Below are 26587 nucleotides of genomic sequence, written 5' to 3' on the forward strand. Positions count from 1 at the left end.
TTAAGGTTTAGGTTAGGGGTTAAGGAGGGGGAGGTTAAGGTTAGGAGATGAGGGGGGAGGTGAAGGGTTAGGGTAAAGGTTAGTGGTTAAGGAGGGGGAAGTTAAAGTAAGGAGTTAAGGAGGGGGGTTTAAGGGTTAAGAGTTGAGAGGGGAGTGGAAGGTTTAGGGTAAGGGTTAGGGGTTAAGGAGGGTGAGGTTATGGTTAGGGGCTAAGGGTTAGGAGTTGAGGGTTAGGTTAAGGCGGAAGGAGCTTAAGGGTTAAGGTTAGGAGTTAAGGAGGGGAAGGAGGAGGTTAGGGTGGAAGTTAAGGGTTAGGGTTAAGAGGGGGGGGGAGGAGATGAAGGGGTAGGGTCAAGGTTAGTGGTTAAGGAGGGGGGGGGGGGGGTTAAGGGTTACTAATTTCACTAAACTATTTTTTTCCTGTTGCTTTAGTTACGTACTGTAATGTATTATGTAAGTAAATGTGTTCATTCTGCATAGCCACAGCACCTCCATTGAAAGAGATTACAGACTGTAAAACACTAAAACTGAAGGGCTTGAAACATTGTATACACTTTTCCTGAGTGTGTAATTGCCTGGACAGCATAATAGGTAAGTACCTTACCAAATAAATACAATCGCAAGGTAGGGTGACCACACCCCCTAAAAAAGAGAGACACAGAGACAACAGGAACACAAATAGTGCAGCAAGTCACAAGAAGAGTGATGGGTACTCACAAAGGAAGGCGGCACAAGAAGCAACCACCCACTGAATACAAATAAAAAAATCATCTATGGATGAATGGAAAGCTTAGAGATAAAATGAAGAGGAAAAATAATGCCTATAAGGTCCTAAAACAGGAGGGGACCGAGGCTGCATTAAGCACTTATAAAGAGTGCAATAAAAGTTGTAAAAAGAAATTAGGCTGGCAAAGATCGAAGCTGAAAATCAAATCACTGGGGATATCAAAATTGGTCCAAAGAAGTTTTACAAGTATACTATATGGTGGTGGCTGGATGGTGTAGTGGTTAAGGGCTCTGCCTCTGACACAGGAGACCAGGGGTCGAATCTCAGATCTGCCTGTTCAGTAAGCCAGCACCTATTCAGTAGGAGACCTTAGGCAAGTGTCCCTACCACTGCTACTGCCTATAGAGGGCGTCCTAGTGGCTGCAGCTCTGGCGCTTTGAGTCCGCCAGGAGTAAAGCACGATATAAATGTTATTTGTCTTGTCTTTGTCTACTATATGTGCCCAGTTCAGGGACTTTACTGCTTTACAAAGATATACACTGAGCAGCATAAAAGAGTCCCCGGGATTCTGTGTAAATACGCTGCCATGTGCATCTAGCAAGAAATAAAAGAACATTTATGGCTAAAACATTTCCCACACTCAGTGCAGTAATAGAGCTTCTCACCAGTGATGAAAGAGGGATAAGCGGAACTATACAAGCCTGTTATTGGCCGATGCACTCCTCTCTCCATCCTCCCTGCTTCCAGCTATGCTGGGGAGATGGAGAGCAGTGTGCTGTGGCCAGTTCAGGTTCACTGAAGGTGAAGATATGTTTCACTGCTCCTTACTGATCACCACTGTGAGATCTCACATGACTGACAAGATTGGATTTCCCTGCAAAACATTTCCCACACTCAGCACAGGAATAGAGCTGCTCAGCAGTGTGAGATCTCTCATGCCTTCTAAGGTTTCTTTTTTGTGCAAAACACGTCCCACACTCAGCACAGGAATAGGTCTTCTCACCAGTGTGAGATCTCACATGCTCGGCAAGATATACTTTCTGAGAAAAACATTTCCCACACTCAGCACATGAATATGGCATCTCACCAGTGTGATACCTCTTGTGTTTTCCAAGGTTTGCTTTAAGTCCAAAACATTTCCCACACTCAGAACATGAATAGGGCTTCTCACCAGTGTGAGTTCTCTGATGACTGACAAGGTATCCTTTATCTCGAAAACATTTCCCACAATCAGGACATAAATATGGCTTCTCAACAATGTGGGTTCTCTCATGTTTGCCAAGTTTAGATTTACTCGGAAAACATTTCCCGCACTCAGCACATGGATAGGGATACTCACCAGTGTGAGTTCTCTGATGACTGACAAGGTATCCTTTAGCTCCAAAACATTTCCCACACTCAAGACATAAATATGGCTTCTCACCAGTGTGGGTTCTCTCATGTGTTACACATTTAGATTTACTCGGAAAACATTTCCCACACTCAGCACAGGAATAAGGCATGTCACGAGTGTGAGTTTTCAGATGATTGACAAGGTATCCCTTATCTCCAAAACATTTCCCACACTCAGGACATACATATGGCTTCTCACCAGTGTGAGATCTCTCATGTGTTACAAGTTTAGATTTACTTGGAAAACATTTCTCACACTCAGAACATGAATAGGGCTTCTCACCAGTGTGAGTTCTCTCATGACTGATGAGCTGTGATTTGTATATAAACCATTTCCCACACTCAGAACATGAATAGGATATTGTATCAGTGTGAGATCGCTCATGTCTTCGAAGGTTTCCTTTTTGTCCAAAACATTTCCCACACTCAGCACAGGAATAGGGCTTCACACCAGTGTGAGTTTTCTCATGACTGATGAGCTGTGATTTGTATATAAACCATTTCCCACACTCAGAACATGAACAGGGATTTGTATCAGTGTGAGATCTCTCATGTATGACTAGCTGTGAATTCTGCATAAAACATTTCCCACACGTGGAACAGGAATAAGACCCTCCAGCAGGGGTAGAGCTGTGCTGGGTATGAGGCCCCTCAGGGTTAGACAGGTGAGGGGAATCTGGGGGAATATTTGGGGTCACCAGGATATCTGCAGGAGATTCTTGTCCAGGGACATCATCATCCGTTGTACAGTCTGTGGATACAGAGAGACGAGTCTTTGAGAGGTTCCTGATGCCGGGACTCCGCCCTGCAAATAGAGAAACATCATTACTTCCTGTTAGAGGATTCTGAAGGGAGGAGCCATTATCATTAGGGATGGTCAGTGAGCTGCTGATAATTCCAAGTTGATGCAAAATGTATGCAGATTAGTAATGTACTAGAAGCAGCAGCTGCAAAACTTTGCATATAATTAGCATACAATTTGCACAATTATTAGCATCTCAGTGACCCTCCCTACACATAAAGCATTGACCATACATGAAAAGCAGTAATGAATGCTACATACACACTTGCGATATCTATCGTTCGCTAGGAACGATAATTGAAAGACGAACGATACGGCAACGATGGGAATGCAACTATGGGATGCAGCGATCATCATACACATTTTAAATGATCGTTCTCGCAGAAAAGAATGATCAGAAGGAAATGTTGCATACTTAATTGAAATGAGCAATGTAACAATCTTTACGGCCGCGCTACACAGGAAGTACGGAAGCTGGGCAGAATTCAGCGCAGGCGCATTGGCCCTTGTAACGATCGTTCTCAGCCGATGTCTGTACACACTATAGTTTTGTAACAATTGTCGGTAGATACGATCAGTCATGTTGGATATTTCCAGCTTCCCGATGTCGTTCGTGTTAATGATCGTTGGGTAAAGTTTTTTCCCCGATTGTCGGCGGAGCGATCGTTAATTAGCTGTTTCAAACGACCATTGTCGCCAGTGTGTACGTAGCATAAGTTGTAGAGCTTGATGAGACAATGGAAGCAATGTGTTACTCCTGTGACAACAGACCTATATGTACTTATAGCAAGAAATCTGTGTTATGTGTGTAGAGCAATGTGGTGTCACTTACACATTCTTATTACCGCTGTATCCTCGTGTCACTCATATGCCCCTTTGTAATGTACCTTCATCTCTCTAGATATTGTGAAGTTACACAGCACTAAAATTATAGGAGCTGCGAGGTGGAGGAATTATCCATTCATGTCATGGAGATAGTAAACCACTGAGTCCCTTTTACACTGACAGTGTCACATGGCGGTAGTCTCCCCGGCTGCAGCTCCTCGCAGTGTCTATATACCGTATTTTTCGGACCATAAGACGCTCCGCACCATAAGACGCACCTAAGTTTAGTAGACAAAAAACAAGGAAAAAAAGATATATACTAAACTTGGTGTGTCCAAGGTACAGGGGTGTCTTGTGGAGCTTCCCCTGTTACAGCAATGGCTGATTGAACATGTATGTGGTGCCTGGACAATATGTGGTGGTTACAGCAATCATGAGCCCAAATAGGACAGGTATATCTTCATGTTCATTTACTGGCAACTTGAGGTTTAACAATAAAGAAGATTCCATTACAGCAGTGCCAAGTGTATTGGTGTTTCTCCTTTCCTTGCACATTCCTTTCATGATGTTAATGTAGTGTTGTACCATCACCTAACTTGTGTTAAAATAACTAAAATTGGGGCTCAAAATCAAACGGTGCTTGTATCATTGCTTTTTCGCCAGTTTTGAGATCTAGGGACATGTGCACTGCAGTGTTAATGCCAAAAGCCATTTCTGAGCCACATGCACATTCTACATAGCTAATTGTAAGTTATAAATAAAAAGCCCCATGCACATGATTTTCATCAGACATCTACCATTAGCACTTTCTGTCTTCTACGCAGTTCTTTGATTTGTTAGGACAGATTGTGAAATGACAAGTTAGCACTGTTACCTCATGACCGTCCCCCTCCCCTCTCCACAGAGCAGAATGCTTGGCTGTAGCAGTGTGTTCTGTCATCCAAAATGATAGTTAATCATTTAACTATTGAGTTCCATAAGGACATCAAAATATGTGTCTCTGATTCCCTTTACACTCTGTAGCTTGTAGGGATTATTTGCATTTTATTACAGGAGTAGGGCAGCAGGCATAGTTCCTCCTGGTTCATTAACCTTTTCACCTTTTATCAGGCACACAAGCCACTTAAAACGATTCACAAGCAGGAGGAAAGAGTCCATCTTTATGAGCTGCTGTTATTCCTCACTACTAGACACAGGCAGATCAGCGTTGTAGTGTGTGCGAGTAACCTGATCCTGGCTCACAGCTGGACGTCTCTTGTCTCTGATCTGTGTTTAGAAGCCCTGCGATCCTGCAGTGTGTCGTCTTTCAGCCCCCTCTTACTTCCTGCATGTCACGTGAGCTCACCCGACATGTAGGAAGACTGGGCTGAGAGACGACACACAGCAGGATCGCAGGGCTTCTAAACACAGATCAGAGACAAGAGACGTCCAGCTGTGAGCCAGGATCAGGTTACTCGCACACACTACAACGCTGATCTGCCTGTGTCTGAAGTGAGAAATAACAGCAGCTCATAAAGACTCACAGCTCTCCGGGTGATCTGCACACACGAGGCTGCCCAGCCACTGCTCAGATCCCGATGGTCTTGGAGGCGGGACCACAGCTCCCTCATTGAAGCCAATCACTGCACTTGCTGAGTGTCAGTGACCTATCAGAAGTCAGTGGGAGTAGTTCCTTAACAAGCAAAGGAACGACTCCTACTCACTTCTGATAGGTCACTGACACTCAGCAAGTACAGTGATTGGCTCAGTGAGGGAACTGTGGTCCCGCCTCCGAGACTATTGGGCACCTGTTGCAGAAGGGCTCATCAGGCATCATTAGCAGGGGGGACATCTAGAGCTAGCCCAAATTTTAGCATTTGGACCATAAGACGCACTGACTTTTTCCCCCCATTTTGGGGGGAGAAAAAGTGCGTCTTATGGTCCGGAAAATACGGTAAGTCAATGAGTCCTGAGAGACTGCTGCGGTGCTACGCTATACGGGGGAAGTGCTCCGGGAACCGCAGAAGTAATGCAGAACCTGCAGCGCGTTACCCTGCCACCCTCCGGAAGTGCGCAAAAACCGCGCAAGGGTTCTTTTCTTAAAGGAAAACTTTTAGTAGCGTGCTGTGGTAGCGGTGGTATTTGGAACAATTGAATTGCGCTGCAGCTGAAAAGCCGCACCACGACTTAAAGGAAAACTTAAGTCAGGAAAAAAAAATGACATTTACTCACCCGGGGCATCCCTCAGCCCCCCGAAGCTGGATGGTGCCCTCGCAGCCCCACTCCGATCGTCCTGTCCCCGCTGGCGGCTACTTCCGGGTTCGGCGACAGCTGCTATAGCAGCATAGAGGGGTGATATAGCGGCTGGGAACGCGGAAAATCAGCCGCGTTCCCAGCCTGTCGGCGGCTGTCGCCGAACCCGGAAGTAGCCGCCGGCGGGGACAGGACGATCGGAGCGGGGCTGCGAGGGCACCATCCAGCTTCGGGGGGCTGAGGGATGCCCCGGGTGAGTAAATGTCATTTTTTTTTCCTGACTTAAGTTTTCCTTTAAGTCGTGGTGCGGCTTTTCAGCTGCAGCGCAATTCAATTGTTCCAAATACCACCGCTACCACAGCACGCTACTAAAAGAGGACCCTTATACTCCTGGAGCTGAATAATATAATATACATTTAGTGCTGCCCATAATGAATCATACCCCTGGCAAATTTTGACTTAAAGTTACTTTTATTCAACCAGCAAGTAATTATTTGACAGGAAATAACATAGGTGTCCCCCAAAATATAATAACATGATGTACAAGATGCATTATTGTGTAAAAAAAAAATATATATATATTTCTCAGCTTTTATTTTGCATTTGAGCAAAAAATGTCCAGTCCAAAATTATTCATACCCTTCACAAACTGTCACAGTCTGTGGGAAAATCCAAAGCTCTACCATTCCAAATAGTCCAAGCTGTTCTAAAGCATCCTAATTACCCTGATTAATTGGGAGCAGCTGTTTTAATCAACTCAACAGGTGAAAAACCAGGGCTGTGGAGTCCGTACAAAAATCCACCTACTTCGACTCCGACTCCTCAGTTTAGGATTCCACCAACTCCTCTAATTTGCATATTACAATCTTGTTGATTGAAAGTATGTAACATGAAATTTGTCTCCTAACTTCCAACGCTTAGGAATTTTACAAGACAGCTGAAGTGAGAAGGATATGGAGACTGCCATATTTATTCCCTTTAGACTAAAACTAGTCCTTGGTAAGAATACTTGTAAAAGGTACAGACCGGAACAAAGAACATCTATCAGGCCCTAGGCAATGTAACTGGGGGTACATGTAAGAGTGATGTGCAGGTACTCTGCAGGAGAATTAGGAGATTCTTCATCTATTACACATTCTTCATGCACAATCTGAACCAGGTTTATGGGTGATAGACAACACTTCTTGTTCAATGTGCACAACATTCTCAGTGGATTCCCTGCAGCTCTGTGGGGAGTGCATATGTAGAGTATAGTACTACTGTGTAACAAAGTTTTCCTGAGACAGATGAAATTAAAGTTTTATACATACCTGGGGCTTCCTCCAGCCCCCTTCAGGCCAAATAGTCCCTTACTGTCCTCCTCCGCCACCTGGATCTTTTGCTATGGTTCCAGGCACTTGAGCCAGTCTGGCGTAGTGTGCATGCACACACTCTACCGTCAGGAACGTACTAAACCTGCGCGGCACTATTGCGCAGGTGCAGAATGCTCCTGGATGTAGGAGCGGCACGCGGCCAGACTGCGCTGACTGGCTGAATTACCGGGACTCATAGCAGAAGAACCAGGTGGTGAAGGAGGACAGCGAGGGTCTGATTAGCCTGAAGGGGGCTGGAGGAAGTCCCAGGTATGTATAACACTTTTCTTTTCATCCATCTCAGGTACCATTTATTTCGTAGTCACCAAACCACATTTTTACAACATATCAAATTATTTGATTTCATGAGCAAAAGGAGTGCATACATTTGCATAAACCAGCATCAGCGCAGAATTATTTCCATCTCATTGACCATCTCTATTAGTGACACAGCTACACATCAGACTTTATTCTTACAGCATAGATTTTATTTAGTATATTTAAGAGATTCCTGTGTACACATCATATATACAGTCACATTCAGATGTGTATATCTGACTTTAAAAAATACGGGGACTGCTTTACTGAAGCAGCACAAGTAACTAATTTTGATTGGTTTATTTCATTTTTGTGGACTGAACACAGCTATTACTGTATATATAAATTATTTATGATGACTATTATCTGAGAAATAGAATATTTTATCAAATTTTCTATTTTAACCCTCCTGGCGGTCTATCAGAAACCGTCAGGGGGCAGCGCAGCGCTATTTTTTAATTTTTAAATCATGTAGCAAGCCCAGGGCTCACTACATGATAGCCGCTGTACAGCGGCATCCCACCGCCCGCTTTGATCGCCTCTTTTGATCAGGAAATCCCGTTCAAAGAACAGGATTTCCTGAAGGGCTTCCCCCGTCACCATTGGCGACGGGGCGGGATAACGTCATGGACGTCGTGACGTCTAAGGGAGTCCCGGTCCACCCCTCAGCGCTGCCTGGCACTGATTGGCCAGGCAGTGCACGGGGCCACAAAGGCCATGGCCTAGGGCGATACAATCAGATAAGATCAGAAGGGCGGCAGGACTTGGAGTGAGAAGAGGTCATATGTCAAAGTAAATAACCTCTTCTGGTCCCGCATTGCAGCCAGATAGTGCCTTGCTCTTCACTAATAGCTGAATTCCAGAGTCCCCCAATCCCTGCTTCTCTCTCACTTCCTGATGTGTTATGACAATCAATCCTCTGTATGATGGACATACAAGTTGATGTGAGAAATGCCAGGGATTTACATTACAAAGCAGATAAAACTAAGTTCCTCTGAGTTTTAATGCAGGCATTCACAAACATCAGTGAGCTCTGCTAGTTTATTTACCTTCTCTTTTACAGCTGTGACACTGACCCCAGCAGCTATTAAAGTGCATCCAAACTAAAAATACAAGATTTCAGAAATAAAATCTATTTTCTAAATGATAATAATAAATAGCAGCCTTTTTTCAGCTGCATGATGACAAATATAAAATATTTTACATTTATTGGAGAAACCCCTCCCTTCCTTTCATATTGCCGGCAAATAATCCGGCAAACTGGTGGAGTAGATGGTGTCCAGCAAAGAAGGAATTGCTAATGGCTGCCAACTGTATAACCCTAGTTATGCAAAGAGGAGGGTGAAAAGCATGCACTGAAATGCTCATAGGCTTGAAGGAGTGTTTATTTATCTTTTTATGTGTCAGAGTGGTGCAACTAAATATTTTGACTTAAAAAAATGTTTGGTTTGGGTCCGCTTTAATTACTTTCTTATCTAACCCTTTCTTCCTAACTAGCAGTGATCTCCTCTCTGCTTCAGTTAACTCTTTCCTGACTCATTTTCTGTCCTTCAGCTCCTATCATCTATGAGAACTGCAGGAATAAAAACGCTGTTTGCTTCCCTTGTATTGCTAAACTGTCACTTTAAAGGAAACCTGAGCTGTTACTACCTCTATGCTAATGGGTATGGTTTGGCATGATGCATCCTTCTGCTTTCCTGTAGCAGTAGAGCACTGTACCATCTTAAGGTCCGTACACACGCCGGACTGCAGGCAATGACGGGTCCGTCGTCGCCTCCCGCTGGGTGGGCGTTCCAGCGACAGTCCGGCGTGTGTACAGTCTGTCTGCAGACTGATACGGCTGTACACAGACTGTACACACGCCGGACTGTCGCTGGAATACCCACCCAGCAGGAGAGGACGACGGACCCGTCGTTGCCTGCAGTCCGGCGTGTGTACGGACCTTTAGCCATAAGCGAAAGCAGAGAGTATTGAATCAGGATAATGCCATTTATTGGTTTAAAAGAAAGAGTAAGCTTTCTGCTAATAAGCATTCTTCAGACTTTGTTCCTGTATACTGTCAATATGTTAGCGCACACCACCATATGTATATTCAGCATTCAAAAGAGATACATAGATTTTTCAGCAAATATAAATAAATGTCATTCAGATTTAAAGTGGAGCTGAACTCTTGCATAGTACAGAAGGAAACATAGAGAAATGCACCCTGTATGTATTTAGAGAGCCTGTCTAATTCTCTCTCACCTGTGTCTAATCACAATTTGTAATTCGATCTCTACCCTGTGCCACCTGACTGCCACAACAACTAAGTTCATTTGAAAGCACAGGATGTTAACAATATGTCTGCTTCCATGAAAGCAGGAAGTAGACACACTGCAGAGTTATTGCAGGATTTATATCAGCTGTAACAGAGAAATGTTTTTCTTTAAGGATTATTATGTTGTTTTTTATTTTTTAGAACAGAGAGGAAGTTCTGAGTTCAGGTCCACTCTAATTACAACAGAACATCCAAAGTGGGTGTTGACAGGATGTTTGCTACTTACCTATTCTCTATTTTGGATTGGCTTCTCTCCATTGCACTGCCCTGCCACCTGTTTGTGGCTCCGAAAGCCAGTCGCACAGAGAACAAAGAAACAGCGCATGCTCTGGCCACTTGCGCTCCCTGTCATTTCTCGCTCCTGCCCAGATGTGCACAGCAGGAATTATTTGTTGAATGGGGGACAGAGCAGCTTAATGAAATGAGCCCACTCAAACCAGTGATCACTGTCAGAGTGTTGGCCAGAATATTTTTTGGTGGTGATGGTGGTGTGTGTGTGTGTGTGTGGGGGGGGGGGGTGACAGCAGGCCTAGGGCACTGAAAAGTACAAACCCGGCCCTGTATGTGATGACTACTTTTTGGCTACTTTTTCATGCCACCCAGCTACAGAATATTTCTGTGGAGAACACTGTGCACTGTGGAAAATCTCAGAGGACGTGGTCGGAAGCCAAAAGTGACACATGTGCTGGACAGGAGGATTGTGAGAGAAGTAAAAAAAGAATCAAAGGATCACCACCAAGGCCATCCTGGTGAATCTGGGCTCTGCTGGTGGCAATGTCTCAAGGCAGATAATCCAACAGACACTGCACACTGCTGGGTTCCACGGATGCAGACCAAGGAGGACGCCACTTCTCCAGATAAGGCACACACAAATTTGCTTGGCCTTTGCAAATGCTCATCTAGACAAAGAAGGAGTCTTGTGTGTTATGGTCAGATGGAACAAAAATTCATTTGATTGGTCATAATGATGTTTCCTTCATTCGGCGTAAAAAAGGAGAAGCCTTTAACCCAAAGAACACCATCCCCACTGTCAAACGTGGTGGTGGGAACCTAATGCTTTGGGGGTGTTTTTCAGCCAAAGGACCAGGGAGCTTAATCACAGTAAGCGGCACCATGAAAAAAGAGCAAAACATGAGGATTCTCAACGACAACATCAGGTAATCTGCAGAGAAACTTGGCCTTGGGCACCAGTGGACATTTCAGCATGACAATGACCCAAAACACACAGCAAAAGTGGTGAAGAAATGGTTGGCAGACAACAACATTAACGTTTTGGAGTGGCCCAGCCAGAGTCCTGATTTGAATCCAATTGAGAATCTGTGGAGGGAGCTAAAGATCAGGGTGACGGCAAGAAGACCCTCCAACCTGAAAGATTTGGAGCTCGTTGCTAAAGACGAATGAGCACAAATACTTATGGAGACATGCAAAAAGCTGGTCTGCAATTATAGGAAGCGTTTGATTGCTGAAATAGGCAATAAAGGCTTTTCTATTGATTATTGAGAAGGGAATGAATAATTTTGGACTGGACACATTTTGCTCAAATGTAAATAAAAGCTAAGAAATGTTTTCCCCCCCTCAATAATGCCTCTTGTACATCGTCTTACTATCTTTTGGGAGACGCCCAAGTCATTTCCCATCAAAAAAATTACTTGCTGGTTGAATAAAAGTAACTTTAAGCTAAAATTTGCCAGGGGTATGAATAATTATGGGCAGCACTGTATATTCCTATTTATAAGTCACTCCCTACTGCGACCAATATGTGTAGTGTCCATTATCAGTTTTTTACTGGCCGGTAACACATAGGCATCAAATCACCAAAGGCTGTTGGAGAAGTGAAAATATCGGAAAAATATTGCATACGGTATTTTAGACTTTTGTGTGCTAATTCACCAATATTTTCACAGGTGTGGTAGAAGTTCGGTAATTTAATGAAGCCCAGTTGTCGGTAACAGCAGCGTCTGTGTTGTTGCATGCTGTTCTCCGTGCAGAGACAGCATTAAAATAGTAAGAGACATCCTGGCATCCCTTTAGATGTGCATGTTTTGTTATAATGCTTCTGCTTGCTCTGATTCTAGCCTCCATTAGTCTTTCTTAACATTTTATTTATTTGCCACAGCTTAGATGAACTCCAACAAACTTTACACATGCCCTGATTAGGTTATTTCCCCACTAGCTCCTCCGCATTTTCAAACAGAACCTTAAAGGGAACCTAAACTGAGAGGGATATGGATTAGTGTTGGGCGAACAGTGTTCGCCACTGTTCGGGTTCTGCAGAACATCACCCTGTTCGGGTGATGTTCGAGTTCGGCCGAACACCTGACGGTGCTCGGCCAAACCGTTCGGCCATATGGCCGAACTAAGAGCGCATGGCCGAACGTTCCCCGAACGTTCGGCTAGCGCTGTGATTGGCCGAACGGGTCACGTGGTTCGGACCCGAACGCGCTCTGATTGGCCGAACTGTCACGTGGTTCGGGTAAATAAATACCCGAACCACGTCATATCTCCGCCATTTGTCTGTGGGTTTAGCTTTGGGTAGGCAGGCAGGGTAGTTCGCGCTCCAGCCACGCTAGCCAGGGTCCCCCCTGTCATTGTGTCACTGCTGGGAACAGTAGTACACCGCTTGCTCAGCCACACTATATAGCATTCTGTTTACTGCCACTCTGTGTACCTCGCTCAGCCACACTATATAGCATTCTGTTTACTGCCACTCTGTGTCTGCTGGGAATAGTAGTACACCGCTTGCTCAGCCACACTATATAGCATTCTGTTTACTGCCACTCTGTGTACCTCGCTCAGCCACACTATATAGCATTCTGTTTACTGCCACTCTGTGTCTGCTGGGAATAGTGGTACACCGCTCGCTCAGCCACACTATATAGCATTCTGTTCACTGTTCTGTGTCTGCTGGGAATAGTGGTACACCGCTCGCTCAGCCACACTATATAGCATTCTGTTTACTGTTCTGTGTCTGCTGGGAATAGTGGTACACCGCTCGCTCATCCACACTATATAGCATTCTGTTCACTGTTCTGTGTCTGCTGGGAATAGTGGTACACCGCTCGCTCAGCCACACTATATAGCATTCTGTTCACTGTTCTGTGTCTGCTGGGAATAGTGGTACACCGCTCGCTCAGCCACACTATATAGCATTCTGTTCACTGTTCTGTGTCTGCTGGGAATAGTGGTACACCGCTCGCTCAGCCACACTATATAGCATTCTGTTTACTGTTCTGTGTCTGCTGGGAATAGTGGTACACCGCTCGCTCAGCCACACTATATAGCATTCTGTTTACTGTTCTGTGTCTGCTGGGAATAGTGGTACACCGCTCGCTCAGCCACACTATATAGCATTCTGTTTACTGTTCTGTGTCTGCTGGGAACAGTAGTACACCGCTCGCTCAGCCAGAGTATATAGCATTGTGTTTACTGCCACTCTGTGTACACCGCTCAGCCAGACTATATACCATTGTTTACTGACACTCTGTGTACACCGCTCAGCCAGACTATATACCATTGTTTACTGACACTCTGTGTACACCGCTCAGCCAGACTATATACCATTGTTTACTGACACTCTGTGTACACCGCTCAGCCAGACTATATACCATTGTTTACTGCCACTCTGATTCTGCTGGGAACAGTAGTACACCGCTCGCTCAGCCAGACTATATAGCATTGTGTTTACTGCCACTCTGTGTACACCGCTCAGCCACACTATATAGCATTGCGTACTCTGCCAGTCAGTGTGTATATTGCTGGGATCAGTAATACTCCACTAACCGTCAACCACTATATGAGCTCAACATGAGTTCCCCAGAGACCTCCGCTGTGAGCAGCACTCCCAACAACAGCAACAGCCAACGCCTAACGCAAGCTATAACATCCACCCCAGCAGCCAGTGGTCAGCAGCAGCCCTCCCCGGAGGAGAACGTTGTGTCCATCAGTCCGTCGCCAGAGCGATTAATGAGGGCTGCCATTGAGGAGATGATGGGGCCTGATGTGGAGGAGGAGGTCTGGCTCAGGCCAGCATCCCAAGTTAATGTTGAGGACGATGAGGGGTCTGTGTCTGGGGATGTTGGGGTGGCAGAGGTGGTGGGTGGGTCAGACTCAGGAGAAGAGTTGTATGATGAGGATGATGATCGGGACCATCTGTATGTGCCTCAGAGTCCGACCCCGGAAAACATGTTGTATCGTGTGTTTAGGTACTAAAATCTGCGTTCCCTCCCAGTAGTGTTGGGCGAACAGTGTTTGCCACTGTTCGGGTTCTGCAGAACATCACCCTGTTCGGGGTGACTATATAGCAGACTATATAGCATTGTGTTTAATGCCACTCTGTGTACACGGCTCAGCCACACTATATAGCATTGTGTTTACTTCCACTCTGTGTCTGCTGGGAACAGTAGTACACCGCTCACCCGCCACTGTATAGCATTGTGCTCTGTGTCACTGCTGACAATAGTGGTACACCGCTCACCCACCACTGTATAGCATTTCTGTACTGCCACTGTACTGCTGCCAGTCAGCGTGTACTTTAAGGATAAGTGAAATGAGGAAGAAATCCGGTGAAAGAGGGAGGGGCAAGGGAAGAGGTGTTTCCCCTGACGGTTCACGTACAGGCCACAGGGGAGCACCCAAGAAAACCCACTCAATACTGCCCATGTTGTCCAGGACAACAACCCTCACAGATCCAAAAGAACAGGACCAGATAATTACTTGGATGACCTCTCAAGCGTCCAGCAGTGGGTTAAGCAGCACCAGCACATCACGCACGAGGTCCGAGTCCTCAGCCAGTTAAAGTCTGGGCTTTCTTTGAAGACTGCACTGAGGATGTTACCATGGCGATTTGCAAGGTGTGCAAGACCCGCCTGAGCAGGGGGAAAAGTATTAACAACCTCTCCACCACCAGCATGAGCCGCCACATTCTATCCAAACATCCCACTCTGTGGGCAAACGCGGCAGGACAGGGTACCACCAGCAACACTGCCTCCCTTGGGTTCACCAGACTCACCACCAGACCCGCCTCAGCAGCAGCAGTAGCCCAGCCATTGCGTGGTTCACAACATTCACAAACATCAGACGATGCTGACACTGTCACTTTCCGGACTAGTGCTCTTGAGGTCTCCCAGTGTTCATCAAACACAACAACCAACAGCCCTTCGGTGTGCAGCGCTACGGTTGAGTTGTCTGTCTCTGAGATGTTTGAGCACAAGAGGAAATTGCCAGCAAATGACCCCCGGGCCGTGGCAGTAACAGCCAGCCAGCATAGCCAAGCTTCTGGCCTGCGAAATGCTGCCATATCGAGTGGTGGAGACAAACAGCTTCAAGGGCATGATGTCAGTGGCCATCCCACGTTACGTGGTTCCCAGCCGCTACCACTTTGCGCGCTCTGCAGTGCCTGAGTTGCATGAGCACGTGGTCAGCTAAATAACCCGAAGCTTGAAGAATGCCGTTGCCTGCAAGGTTCACCTCACCACTGACACCTGGACGAGTGCGTTCGGCCAGGGTCGATACATCTCCCTTACCGCGCACTGGGTGAACCTTGTGGAGCCTGGCAGCGATTCCTCACCTGCTACGGCGCGGGTGTTGCCCACGCCGCAAACAGCTGGATAACAACAGCAGCACCTACCTCTCTGACTCCTTCTCCTCCAACGCATCTCAAAGCTGTACCTCATCCGGAAATGCTAACCCAGCACCAGCAGCAGTAGGATCGTGGAAGCAGTGCAGCACAGCTGTTGGCATGCGTCAGCAAGCGTTGCTGAAGCTGATCTGCCTTGGGGATAAGCAGCACACAGGGGAGGAAATTTGGAGGGGAATAAAGGAACAGACGGATTTGTGGCTGGCACCGCTGGACCTGAAACCGGGCATGAAGCTAGACACCTGGCACGAACTGGCAATGTACGCAATAGAGGTGCTGGCTTGCCCGGCAGCCAGCGTTATGTCGGAACGCTGTTTCAGTGCTGCCGGAGGCATCATCACAGATCGGCGTATCCGCCTCTCCACAGAAAATGCAGACCGTCTGACTCAAATTAAAATGAATCAATCCTGGATTGGAAACGACTACGCAACACTCCTGGACCCCAACCAAGTAACATGACCGATGAACATCTGGGATGGTTTAGCGTTTCCGGTCCCTGTTTATTGAACCTCTCATCTGTATTACATTTATGACTGCATGGCGGCAAAAAGCATTGCTGCTATATCCGCACGCTTTTTGTCCTCATGCAAGGCCTGGGTTGTTGTGTCTCACAAAGCGTGGCCTTCTCCTCCTGCGCCTCCTCCTGTTCCATCACGTGTGCTGCTGCTGCTGGGTTACCGTTGCCGGTCCCTGTTTATGGAACCTCTTATCTTTATTACATTTATGACTACATGGCGGTACAAAGCATGCTATCCGCACGCTTTTTGTCCTCATGCAAGGCCTGGGTTGTTGTGTCTCACAAAGCGTGGCCTTCTCCTCCTGCGCCTCCTCCTGTTCCATCACGTGTGCTGCTGCTGCTGCTGGGTTAGCGTTGCCGCGTGGTCCCTGTTTATTGAACCTCTTATCTTTATTACATTTATGACTACATGGCGGTACAAAGCATGCTATCCGCACGCTTTTTGTCCTCATGCAAGGCCTGGGTTGTTGTGTCTCACAAAGCGTGGCCTTCTCCTCCTGCGCCTCCTCCTGTTCCATCACGTGTGCTGCTGCTGCTGCTGGGTTAGCGTTGCCGCGTGGTCCCTGTTTATTGAACCACTTATCTTTATTACATTTATGACTGCATGGTGGTACAAAGCATGCTATCCGCACGCTTCTTGTCCTCATGCAAGGCCTGGGTTGTTGTGTCTCAAAGCGTGGCCTTCTCCTCCTGCGCCACCCTCCTCCTGTTCCATCACGTGTGCTGCTGCTGGATTAGCATTACCGGTCCCTTTTCCTGGAACCTCTTATATGTATTACATTTATGACTGCATGCCGACAAAAAGCATGTTACCTGTGCAAAGAAAACAGACATTTCCCGCATTTAAAAGACAGTTTTCCCTTTGAAACTTTAAAATCGATTTTCTCAAAAACTATAAGCTCTTTTTGCTAAATTTTTTTTTCCTCTTGTACCCACTCCCAAGGTGCACATACCCTGTAAATTTGGGGTATGTAGCATGTAAGGAGGCTTTACAAACCACAAAAGTTCGGGTCCCCATTGACTTCCATTATGTTCGGAGTTCGGGTCGAACACCCGAACATCGCGGCCATGTTCGGCCTGTTCGGCCCGAACCCGAACATCTAGATGTTCGCCCAACACTAATATGGATGTTTCCTTTTAAATAATACCAATTGTGGGGCAGTCCTGCTGAGCTCTTTGGCCGCAGCAGTGGCTGAATCACACACCTGAAACAAGCATGCAGCTAATCCAGTCTGACTTCAGTCAGAGCACCTAATCTGCATGCTTGTTAAGGGGCTGTGGCTAAAAGTATTATAGGAACAGGATCAGCAGGAGAGTCAGGCAACTGGTATTATTTTAAAAGGAAACATTTATATCCTCCTCAGTTTAGGTTCCCTTTAAGAGGTTAAACTGCCTAAGGATGGTAGGGGAAGCCTGTTTTGATCCTTGATCTCTCTGCTCACTGCGTGAGGGGTAGTAAAGTTAGACCTGCTGCATAAGCCTGCTGGTCCTATCACAATGCATCATCCCAACTTGCAAGAGACACGGGCTGTTTCTATTGGCTTCTGCTTCTGTCAGTCATAAGTATTCCCTTCTGCTTCTGTAAGTCACGAAATGATACGAACAGAAGAGAACTGTCAGTAATGGAACTGTGTTCTACCCCATGCTGTAACCTTGATGAATTGACATTTATTGACATTTGATGGGGTATTTACTGCACAAGTCGTTAATTTACATCACTGCTCTGTAATTTCAGCTTTTCATGCAGTAACAGCATTGATGAATTGACATTTTCCTAAGTGCTCGGTAAAGTGAGCTGTTTTCTGCATTACAGAATGCGGTACTGCTCGATGAACTGATGCCTAAGTCACCCCCTACTGTGACCAATCTGTGTGCAGTAATATACAGTGACCATTATCAGCTTATTACAGGCCAGTAACACTATGTCACCCCTACTGTGACCAATATGTGTACAGTAATGTACAGTGACCATTATCAGCTTATTACAGGCTGGTAACACTATGTCACCCCTACTGTGATCAATCTGTGTGCAGTAATGTACAGTGACCATTATCAGCTTATTACAGGCCAGTAACACTAAGTCACCCCTACTGTGACCAATCTGTGTACAGTAATGTACAGTGACCATTATCAGCTTATTACAGGCCGGTAACACTAAGTCACCCCTACTGTGACCAACCTGTGTACAGTAATGTACAGTGACCATTATCAGCATATTACATGCCAGTAACACTAAGTCACCCCTACTGTGACCAATCTGTGTACAGTAATGTACAGTGACCATTATCAGCTTATTACAGGCCAGTAACACTAAGTCACCCCTACTGTGATCAATCTGTGTGCAGTAATGTACAGTGACCATTATCAGCTTATTACAGGCCAGTAACACTAATGGCTCATACACACGGGTTAAAACTGTCACCGCAACCACGTGGCACGCGCGTGTTGCGGCGACAGGTCCCCCGTGTGTATAACGCGCGCGCCACGAACCGTCGCTAGTCAGAGCTGTCGCCAGGCAATTGGCGTAGCCAATCGCCAGCAACAGCTGTCGCCGCAACTTTGCCGCAACTGTCGCTAGTCCGCCACGCGTACTGCATGTGTACGCGGACTAGCGACAGCAACCCATAGAACATGGACGGAGCTTCCGGCGGGGGAGGAACCTTCAGCGACAGCTTCCACCGCATCTCTGTCCCTCTGTGCGCCGTGTGTACGGCTGCTGCACAGAGGGACCTGGCGACGAGCTGTCACCGAGCTGTCGCGCACACGTCCCCGGTGTGCTAGCAACAAGCTACAGCGGTACCCCGTGTGTACCCAGCATTAGTCATTCCTACTGTGGTCAACCTGTGTATGATAAAACAGCAAACATATGAGTATAAAAGTAATTACTGTCAGTGTTTTTGCTTACTTCTGATATCTTCCTCTTTAATTGTCACCATCATTATATCCTCCACGTTAGATTGCTGGTCACTGAAATTATAAGTGTCATCTTCTTTTTCTTCTTTAATCTTTGCCATCATGTCACCCTCCTCCATAGACTGCTGATCACTCCTCACATACGTCTCTTCTTCTTCCTCTTTACTTGTCCTCGTCATCTCACCCTCCTCCACAGACTGCTGATCACTCCTCACATATGTCTCCTCTTCTTCCTCTTTACTTGTTCCCATCATCTCACCCTCCTCCATAGACTGCTGATCACTCCTCACATACATTTCTTCTTCTTCTTCCTCTTTAATTGTCCCCATCATGTCACCCTCCTCCATAGACTGCTGATCACTCCTCACATAAGTCTCCTCTTCTTCCTGTTTTATTTCAACTTTTACATCTATCAGATCTTCACCCTAAGAGCATAAAATGATAAGCTGAGGCTACACAGAACAATATAAGTATTGTGTCTCTAGAGACCCTCAGTCCCACCTACCTGATAATTTTGGGGGGTGGTGGGATCTTCCTGTAGGCCAACCAGGGAATGAAGAGGACCCGTAATTCTGGACACATCTGCAGGAAACATACACACTGACTGAATACATTGGGTATGTGTTTCTCAGATGATGTAGGGATCTAGCATTAGAGGGGAGGTAGACGAGGGTGAGGACAGTGTAAAGAGTACGAAGGTAGTTAAACCTCCAAAATATCAAAAATTGGAAAGAGAAGTGGTAAAAATATAAAGTGCATGGTAAGCAAAGCTAGGAGCTTTGCAAATAAAATGGATGAACTAGAGTTTGTTCTTATTGACGAAGGCTATGGGAGTAACGGAGACTTGGATGGACTTGCTTCACTAAACCGTGCTAATTCATAGCACGGCCGTGGTAGCGTTTTCCAGACTTTTTCAGGTTTTCGTGCGCAATCGTGAATTTTCACACACAATTGCGATTTTGCGTCCTCGCAAAAATTTGCCATCGTGAGCAAAAACGCGAAAACACTATGAATTAGCACGGTTTAGTGAATCGAGCCCCATGTGTTTAGGAAGGACAGAGCAGGGAGAAAAGGTGGAGGGGTGTAATAGAATGCGGAAAAGCCGCCGCGTGTACTGACAGCAAGGCGGCTGATTTTGCGTCCAGCGCGGCGGTTTGCACGCAGTAGCGTGCGTGTGGTTTGGCTGGGTCTGTTAGTTCACACAGAATGAGGAATACGCACGCGCGCACGCTAAGAGGAAGAACCTTTATGACAACCAAGGAGGGATCAGCTGACCAGGTTGGTCAGCTGACCTCAGAGCAAGTGACTATTGGTTGATCACTGATGGGTGGCGCCGGAGAGCGCCGCTCTATATATAGTTACTGCTGGTCAGTCTCAGGTTGTCTGCCGTTGCGAACACTTACGTGAAAGCACTCAGACCTTAGTCAGATCCTACAGTGTGTTAGAACCAGGAGGACCTGGGAATTCACACTGAGCCAGATTACTTCTGTGTATCATTCTGTTATACTTCAGACTAGTTCCAGGGTGTCGAACCCACGGACCTCACACCCAAGATTAGGGACTCTGTGTTATCATTCTGTTATACTGCAGGCTAGTTCCAGGGTGTCGAGACCATGGACCTCACACCCAAGATTAGGGACTCTGTTATCATTCTGTTATACTTCAGACTAGTTCCAGGGTGTTGAGACCACGGACCTCACACCCAAGATTAGGGACTCTGTGTTATCAAGGTGTGTATGATGATCTGCAGCTATCATAGACTATGAATGTATTTTGCAGGAACTGATCTTTTGCAGGAACAGATCTTTTGCAGATAATGATCTTTTGAGTGTGTACAGCATCTTTGTGTGCAGCATCTTGCAAAGATTTCTGTCTGATGGGGAGTTCAGCTCAATAGAATAGGACGGTGTAGAGTATGGCTCTCATACTACATGGAAGGGGGTAAAATTGATCTGTGATCTTGCCTTTTCCAAAGACTTTTATCTCAAGTGTGTATGTAGCATTAGTAAATGCAGATGGCTGCATTGTTCTTTTGCATGCTTCTCTCTGATTGGTGTGTTCATCCATAAAAGTCACTTCCTGAGTCTGCTTCCCCGCCCAACATTTTGTTAGTCTTTGGACTGCAAGTCCTGGGTCAGACTTTAAGAGAAACCGAGGTGTGTTTGAAGAATGTGATCTGAATACAGAGGCTGGATCTGCCTATACAGCCCAGCCTCAGTTGGTATTCCAAACCCCCCTAATGTCCCCCTGCACTCTGAAATCAGACATAGATCACAGCCGCGCTGTGCGGCTGTGTTTACATCTGTAGTGTCAGTCTCAGCTGCTCCCCCGCCTCCTGCAGAGCTTCGGTCCCTGCCCCCTCCCTTCTCTATAATCAGCGAGGAGGGAAGGGATGCAGGAGTTCTACAAGAGGTGGGGAGAGCAGCAGACTGACACTATAGAGAAAAACACAGCCTGCTGCGACACTCTGTGTGTCGACAGCACGGCTGTAATTTATGAGGGATTGCAGAGTGCAGGGGGACCTTAGGGGGGTTTGGAATACCAACAGAGGCTGAGCTGTATAGGCAGATCCAGCCTCACTATGCAGATCACATTCTTCAAACCCACCTCGGGTTCTCTTTAGTTAGATCCTAGTGCATTGAACCTGGCAGGACCCCGGCCTATTTGCACATAGCTAGAGTTATTTGTATATTATCGTGTATATTGTAATTGACCTATGATACCTGTAATCAGTAGTATATTACGTATCAATTGTATTTATCTGTGTATGACTTCTTGCCTGTTCTGACTACTCCTTCTGCCTTACGATTCTGTACCTCAATTTGCTCGGTTGTTGCCTACCTGATCTGTCTGACTATCCTCACTCGCCAGTGGGCCCTTGCCACTGGAGAGGTTACCGCTGAGCCTCTATCAGCAAGTTACTGTTTGCACCAATCACTACACATACTGGTGCCTCTTTGTTATTTTCAATATTGTATTACTGTGTTCAACTCCTGTTTGTTTAAAAAACTCTTCCACCAGTGGGCTCCTCCCACTGGGGCTACCGCCTTGGTGGCGTTCGCCACTTTACTGTGCACTAAACACGTGCATTTCTCACAAGAAATAAAGTATATTGACTTGTTATGTCCTGTTAAGGTATTGCTCATTGCTGCATTCGCATTGAGCAATTTCTGTCTGGCATGTATGGATGCTCTGTGAATGAATGTCTGTTTCCTCAAAGTCTGCTGTCAGTTTGACAGACATTTATCTGATCTATTGCAGATCTGTTCCTGTTCCTGTCCTGTTGATGTATTGCTCATTGCTGCATTCGCATTGAGCAATTTCTGTCTGTCATCTGTGGACTGTTCAGAGGATTTGTCTCTCTGTGCTCCACAGCTCCACCTGCTGGCTGGGTTTGTTCCTCCACAGGTGTGTTCCACCATTACTGGGCTCCTCTGTCTGAACGCTTGTGGAGATCTCCTCAGAGTCAGCGTACACGCTGTGCGCTGACCGTGGAGATCGTTCCCGCAATCGTTACAAGCTGCATGCCAAAATCATCAATATTAAAACAATAAAAGGCTTGAACTACTTCAGTTGTGTGTAATGAATCTAAAATATATGAAAGTCTAATGTTTATCAGTACATTACAGAAAATAATGAACTTTATCACAATATGCAAATGTTTTTAGAAGGACCTGTACATCGACTTTACAAAGGCCTACTCTGTTCCCCATAAAAGTCTGATGCAAAAGTTGAGGATGCAAAGACTGGGGAAGAGTCTGTGTGCATGGATAGGGAACTGGCTAATTAACAGAAAGCAAATAGTTGTGGTCAATGGATCATATTCAAAATGGGTGACTGTTAGCAGTGGGGTCCCACAGGGGTCAGTACTGGGTCCAGTACTCAGTTCAATGAATTTATTAATGATCTAGAAGACAAAGTAGAAAGTAAATTTGCTACTTTTGCAGAAGATACAAAATTGTGCAGAATCATCAACTCTCGGGAAGATAGTGACATATTGCAGAAAGATCTGGATAGAATGACTATATGGGCACATAAATGGCAGATGAAATTCAATGTTGAAAAATGTAAATTTGTGCAGTTTGGTCGTACCAATGGTCTAGCATCATACAAAATAAATGGGATACAAATGGAGACATCAAACTTGGAAAAGAACTTGGGAGTATTCGTAGACAACAAGTTAAATAAAGGTTTTCAATGACAAGCTCCTGTAGCTAAAGCTAATTAAGTTTTGGGATGTATTAGAAAGTGAAAACAAAGACCAAAACTCGGGATGCTAGCATAATACTGCAACTGTTTAACTCTCTAGTAAGGCGCATCTGGAATATGGAATTCAGTTCTAGGCACTGCATTACAGGAGAGACAATGCAGTTTTACTCTGCATAAAAGATGCCTTAGAGGGGGTCTAATTAACATCTATAAATACATCAGAGGGTAATATGAAAGATTGTCAGATGAGCTTTTTTGTCCCTAGGCTCGTGCAAAGAACTAGGGGACATGGGCTGTGCATGGAGGAAAACATTTTTAGCCATTTATTTAGGAAAGGGTTCTTTTCAGTAAGAGTGATTAAAATGTGGAATGTATTGCCACAGGACATAGTTATGGCAAATTCTATATCTGCGTTTAGGGGTGCTAAGATGCTTTCCTTGCATTGAAAGACACCCATGGCTGTAATTACTAGTTAAAGGATACCACAACTGACATGTGGCATAATGAGATAGACATGGGTATGTGCAGTGCCAAGCACACAAATAACTATGCTGTCTTCCTTTTTTTCTTTCTCTGCCTGAAAGAGGTAAATATCAGGTATGTAAGTGGCTGACTCAGTCCTGACTCAGACAGGAAGTGACTACAGTGTGACCTTCACTGATAAGAAATTCCAACTATAAAACACTTTCCTAGAAGAAAATGGCTTCTGAGAGCAAGAAAGAGATAAAAAAGGGGGAAATTCTTATCAGTGAGAGTCACACTGTAGTCACTTCCTGTCTGAGTCAGGACTGAGTCAGCCACTTACATACCTGATATTTACCTCTTTGAGGCAGAGAAAGAAAAAAAGGAAGACAGCATAGTTATTTGTGTGCTAGGCACTGTACATACCCATGTCTATCTCATTATGCTACATGTCAGTTGTGGTATCCTTTAATTCCCGGTGGTGATGAACCAGGGATTTTATCTGATTGTGATCTGGAGTCAGGATGGATATGTTTTTCCCTTTTGGGGCTAATTGGACCATGCCTTGTATGGGTTTTTCTCCTCCCTCAGCTCGTCCATCACTGCCAGAGGTCGCCGCTCAGGTCCTGCTGGGCCGATTTGCATGAAATAAAAAGCAGCACACGCAGCCGGCACTTTGCCAGCCGCGTGTGCTGCCTGATCGCCGCCGCTCTGCGGCGATTCGCCGCGAGCAGCGGCGAAAGAGGGTCCCCCCAGCCGCCTGAGCCCTGCGCGGCGGGAACAAATAGTTCCGGCCAGCGCTAAGGGCTGGATCGGAGGCGGCTGACGTCAGGACATCGGCTGACGTCCATGACGTCACTCCGCTCGTCGCCATGGCGACGAAGTAAGCAAAACACGGAAGGCCGCTCATTGCGGCCTTCCGTGTTACTTCTAGCCGCCGGAGGCAATCAGAAGAACGCCTCCGGAGCGCCCTCTAGTGGGCTTTCATGCAGCCAACTTTCAGTTGGCTGCATGAAATAGTTTTTTTTTTATTTAAAAAAAACCCTCCCGCAGCCGCCCTGGCGATCTTAATAGAACGCCAGGGTGGTTAACAGGTATATGTGAGGGTGCAGGCTGGTGTTGTAGCTGATTTTCTGGTTGAACTCGATGGATGGATGGCTTTTTTTAATCCCAATAACTATGTAGCAGACAATCCTGCGAATAAAGAGTACCTGTACACCTCTCTTCTAGGTTTCTGTTATTAAAGAGAATCTGTACTCTAAAATTTTTACAGCAAAAAGCATACCATTCTATTCATTATGTTCTCCTGGGCCCCTCTGTGCTGTTTCTGCCACTCTCTGCTGCAAACCTGGCTTGTAATTGCCAGTTTTAGGCAGTGTTTACAAACAAACTAACCAGCTTGTGATAGGCTCACATAAGCAGAGTGTGTGAGTCATACAGAACCTGCAGGGGGCCTGGAGGGGGTGTGTATAGCTTCTACCAATCACAAGCAGCCCTGCACATTCCACACATTCCAGCCTTAGCCCGACTGTGCCAACAGAAGAAAGCAGATTAGATGATATAACAGAGATAACACAGCCACTGTGCAATTAGGAAAAGCTGCAGTAAGCCAGAGCACATTAGAACAGGCAAAGAAACTTATAGGATAGAAGAACTAAGGCTGAAAGTTTTGTTACAGAGTCTCTAGTACATCTGTAGGAAACACACACACTGACTGAATACATTGTCTCTATGTGTTTATCAGAGGATGGGGGATCTAGTTGGACAATCCTGGGTATAAAGAGGACCTGTACATCTCCCTGGTGTGTTTCTGTTACTGGATACATTTGTAGGAAACACACACACTGACTGAATGAATGCATTCTTTATTAAATAATGGGGAGGGGGGAAATCTAGAGGGACTCTCCAAACTTCTCTCTCCTTTACAAGAAATGAAAGTCTCCTCTTACCCGGTGATGTGAGGGGAGTCTGATTCTTCATCATGGTGTCCTTGTAGAGGTCCTTGTGTCCTTCTATATGCTGCCCTTGGTTCATGGTGAGATAGAGACACGTTATGGAGAATTAGGGTGTCACTGGATGTGTGGAAAATCACAAATATATTCATGTATCTTATTACCTCCTCTTCTGCCAGTTCCAGCAATGGTTTCCCTCCTCTTCCTCCCAATGTAACTCTAACGCCCAACTTCCGGTCTGTGCCAAACAGTACTTCCTGTTATAACTGGTCGCCATCTTGTGGAGAAAATGAGTATTGCAGCTAGCTAGATATACAGTCTGTGTGTGTAAAAAAAAAATTATATATATATATATATATATATATATATATATATATATATATATATATATATATATATATATATATATATATATATATATATATATATATATATATATATATATATATATATATATATATATGTGTATATATGTATGTATGCATGTATGTATGTATTTGGTTGGGGCCAAATGTATATGCACTAAATAGTGGTCTAAGTATGCCTGCCCAGCAAAATGTTGGATGAAGCCTTCCTCTCCATTAATACAAAACAAAAATGCAGCATATCACATAAATATGCAGTGTTACTTACTTGCTGATCTATTTGGCCTCAGTAGTGTCTGAATCACACCAGAAACAAGCATGCAGCTAGTCTTGTCAGATCTGACAATGTCAGAAACACCTGATCTGCTGCATGCTTGTTCAGGGGCTGTGGCTAAAAGTATTAAAGGCAAATGATCAGCAGGACAGCTAGGTAACTGGTATTGCTTAAAAGGAAATAAATATGGAAGCTTCCATATCCCTCTCCATTCAGCTGTGCTTTAAAGAGACTCTGAAGTGTGTTTAAAAATCACATTTTTCCTTATATTCTACATGGGCATGTTTGCCTCTGC

At 45.5% G+C, this 26587-nt stretch overlaps 2 protein-coding genes across 2 annotated transcripts in view; one reads left to right on the top strand and one right to left on the bottom strand.

The window, feature by feature from the left end:
- The window catches only part of LOC137535386 (zinc finger protein 585A-like), a 764031-nt gene that overhangs the window by 538387 nt on the left and 199057 nt on the right, over positions 1 to 26587 (top strand). The gene's annotated exons all lie outside the window — the stretch shown is intronic.
- Positions 593 to 25848, bottom strand: LOC137535407 (zinc finger protein 84-like). The gene is made up of 4 exons (XM_068257243.1): positions 25651 to 25848; positions 19536 to 19612; positions 19023 to 19455; positions 593 to 2924 (listed from the first exon to the last, which is right to left on the bottom strand). The coding sequence occupies exons 1-4, from the start codon at positions 25733 to 25735 to the stop codon at positions 1552 to 1554; spliced, it is 1968 nt and encodes a 655-aa protein (XP_068113344.1). The 5' UTR covers positions 25736 to 25848; the 3' UTR covers positions 593 to 1551.

This window comes from Hyperolius riggenbachi, chromosome 10, assembly GCF_040937935.1.
Source record: "Hyperolius riggenbachi isolate aHypRig1 chromosome 10, aHypRig1.pri, whole genome shotgun sequence".
NCBI lineage: Eukaryota > Metazoa > Chordata > Amphibia > Anura > Hyperoliidae > Hyperolius > Hyperolius riggenbachi.

Bases quoted from the DNA above. Each gene is read 5' to 3' on its own strand.
- LOC137535407 (XM_068257243.1), bottom strand. From the start codon at position 25,735: ATGAACCAAGGGCAGCATATAGAAGGACACAAGGACCTCTACAAGGAC. The intron at 19,613-25,650 runs GTAAGAGGAGAC...TGTTTCCTGCAG, and splicing joins GACTCCCCTCACATCACCGG to ATGTGTCCAGAATTACGGGT. The intron at 19,456-19,535 runs GTAGGTGGGACT...TTATGCTCTTAG, and splicing joins CCACCCCCCAAAATTATCAG to GGTGAAGATCTGATAGATGT.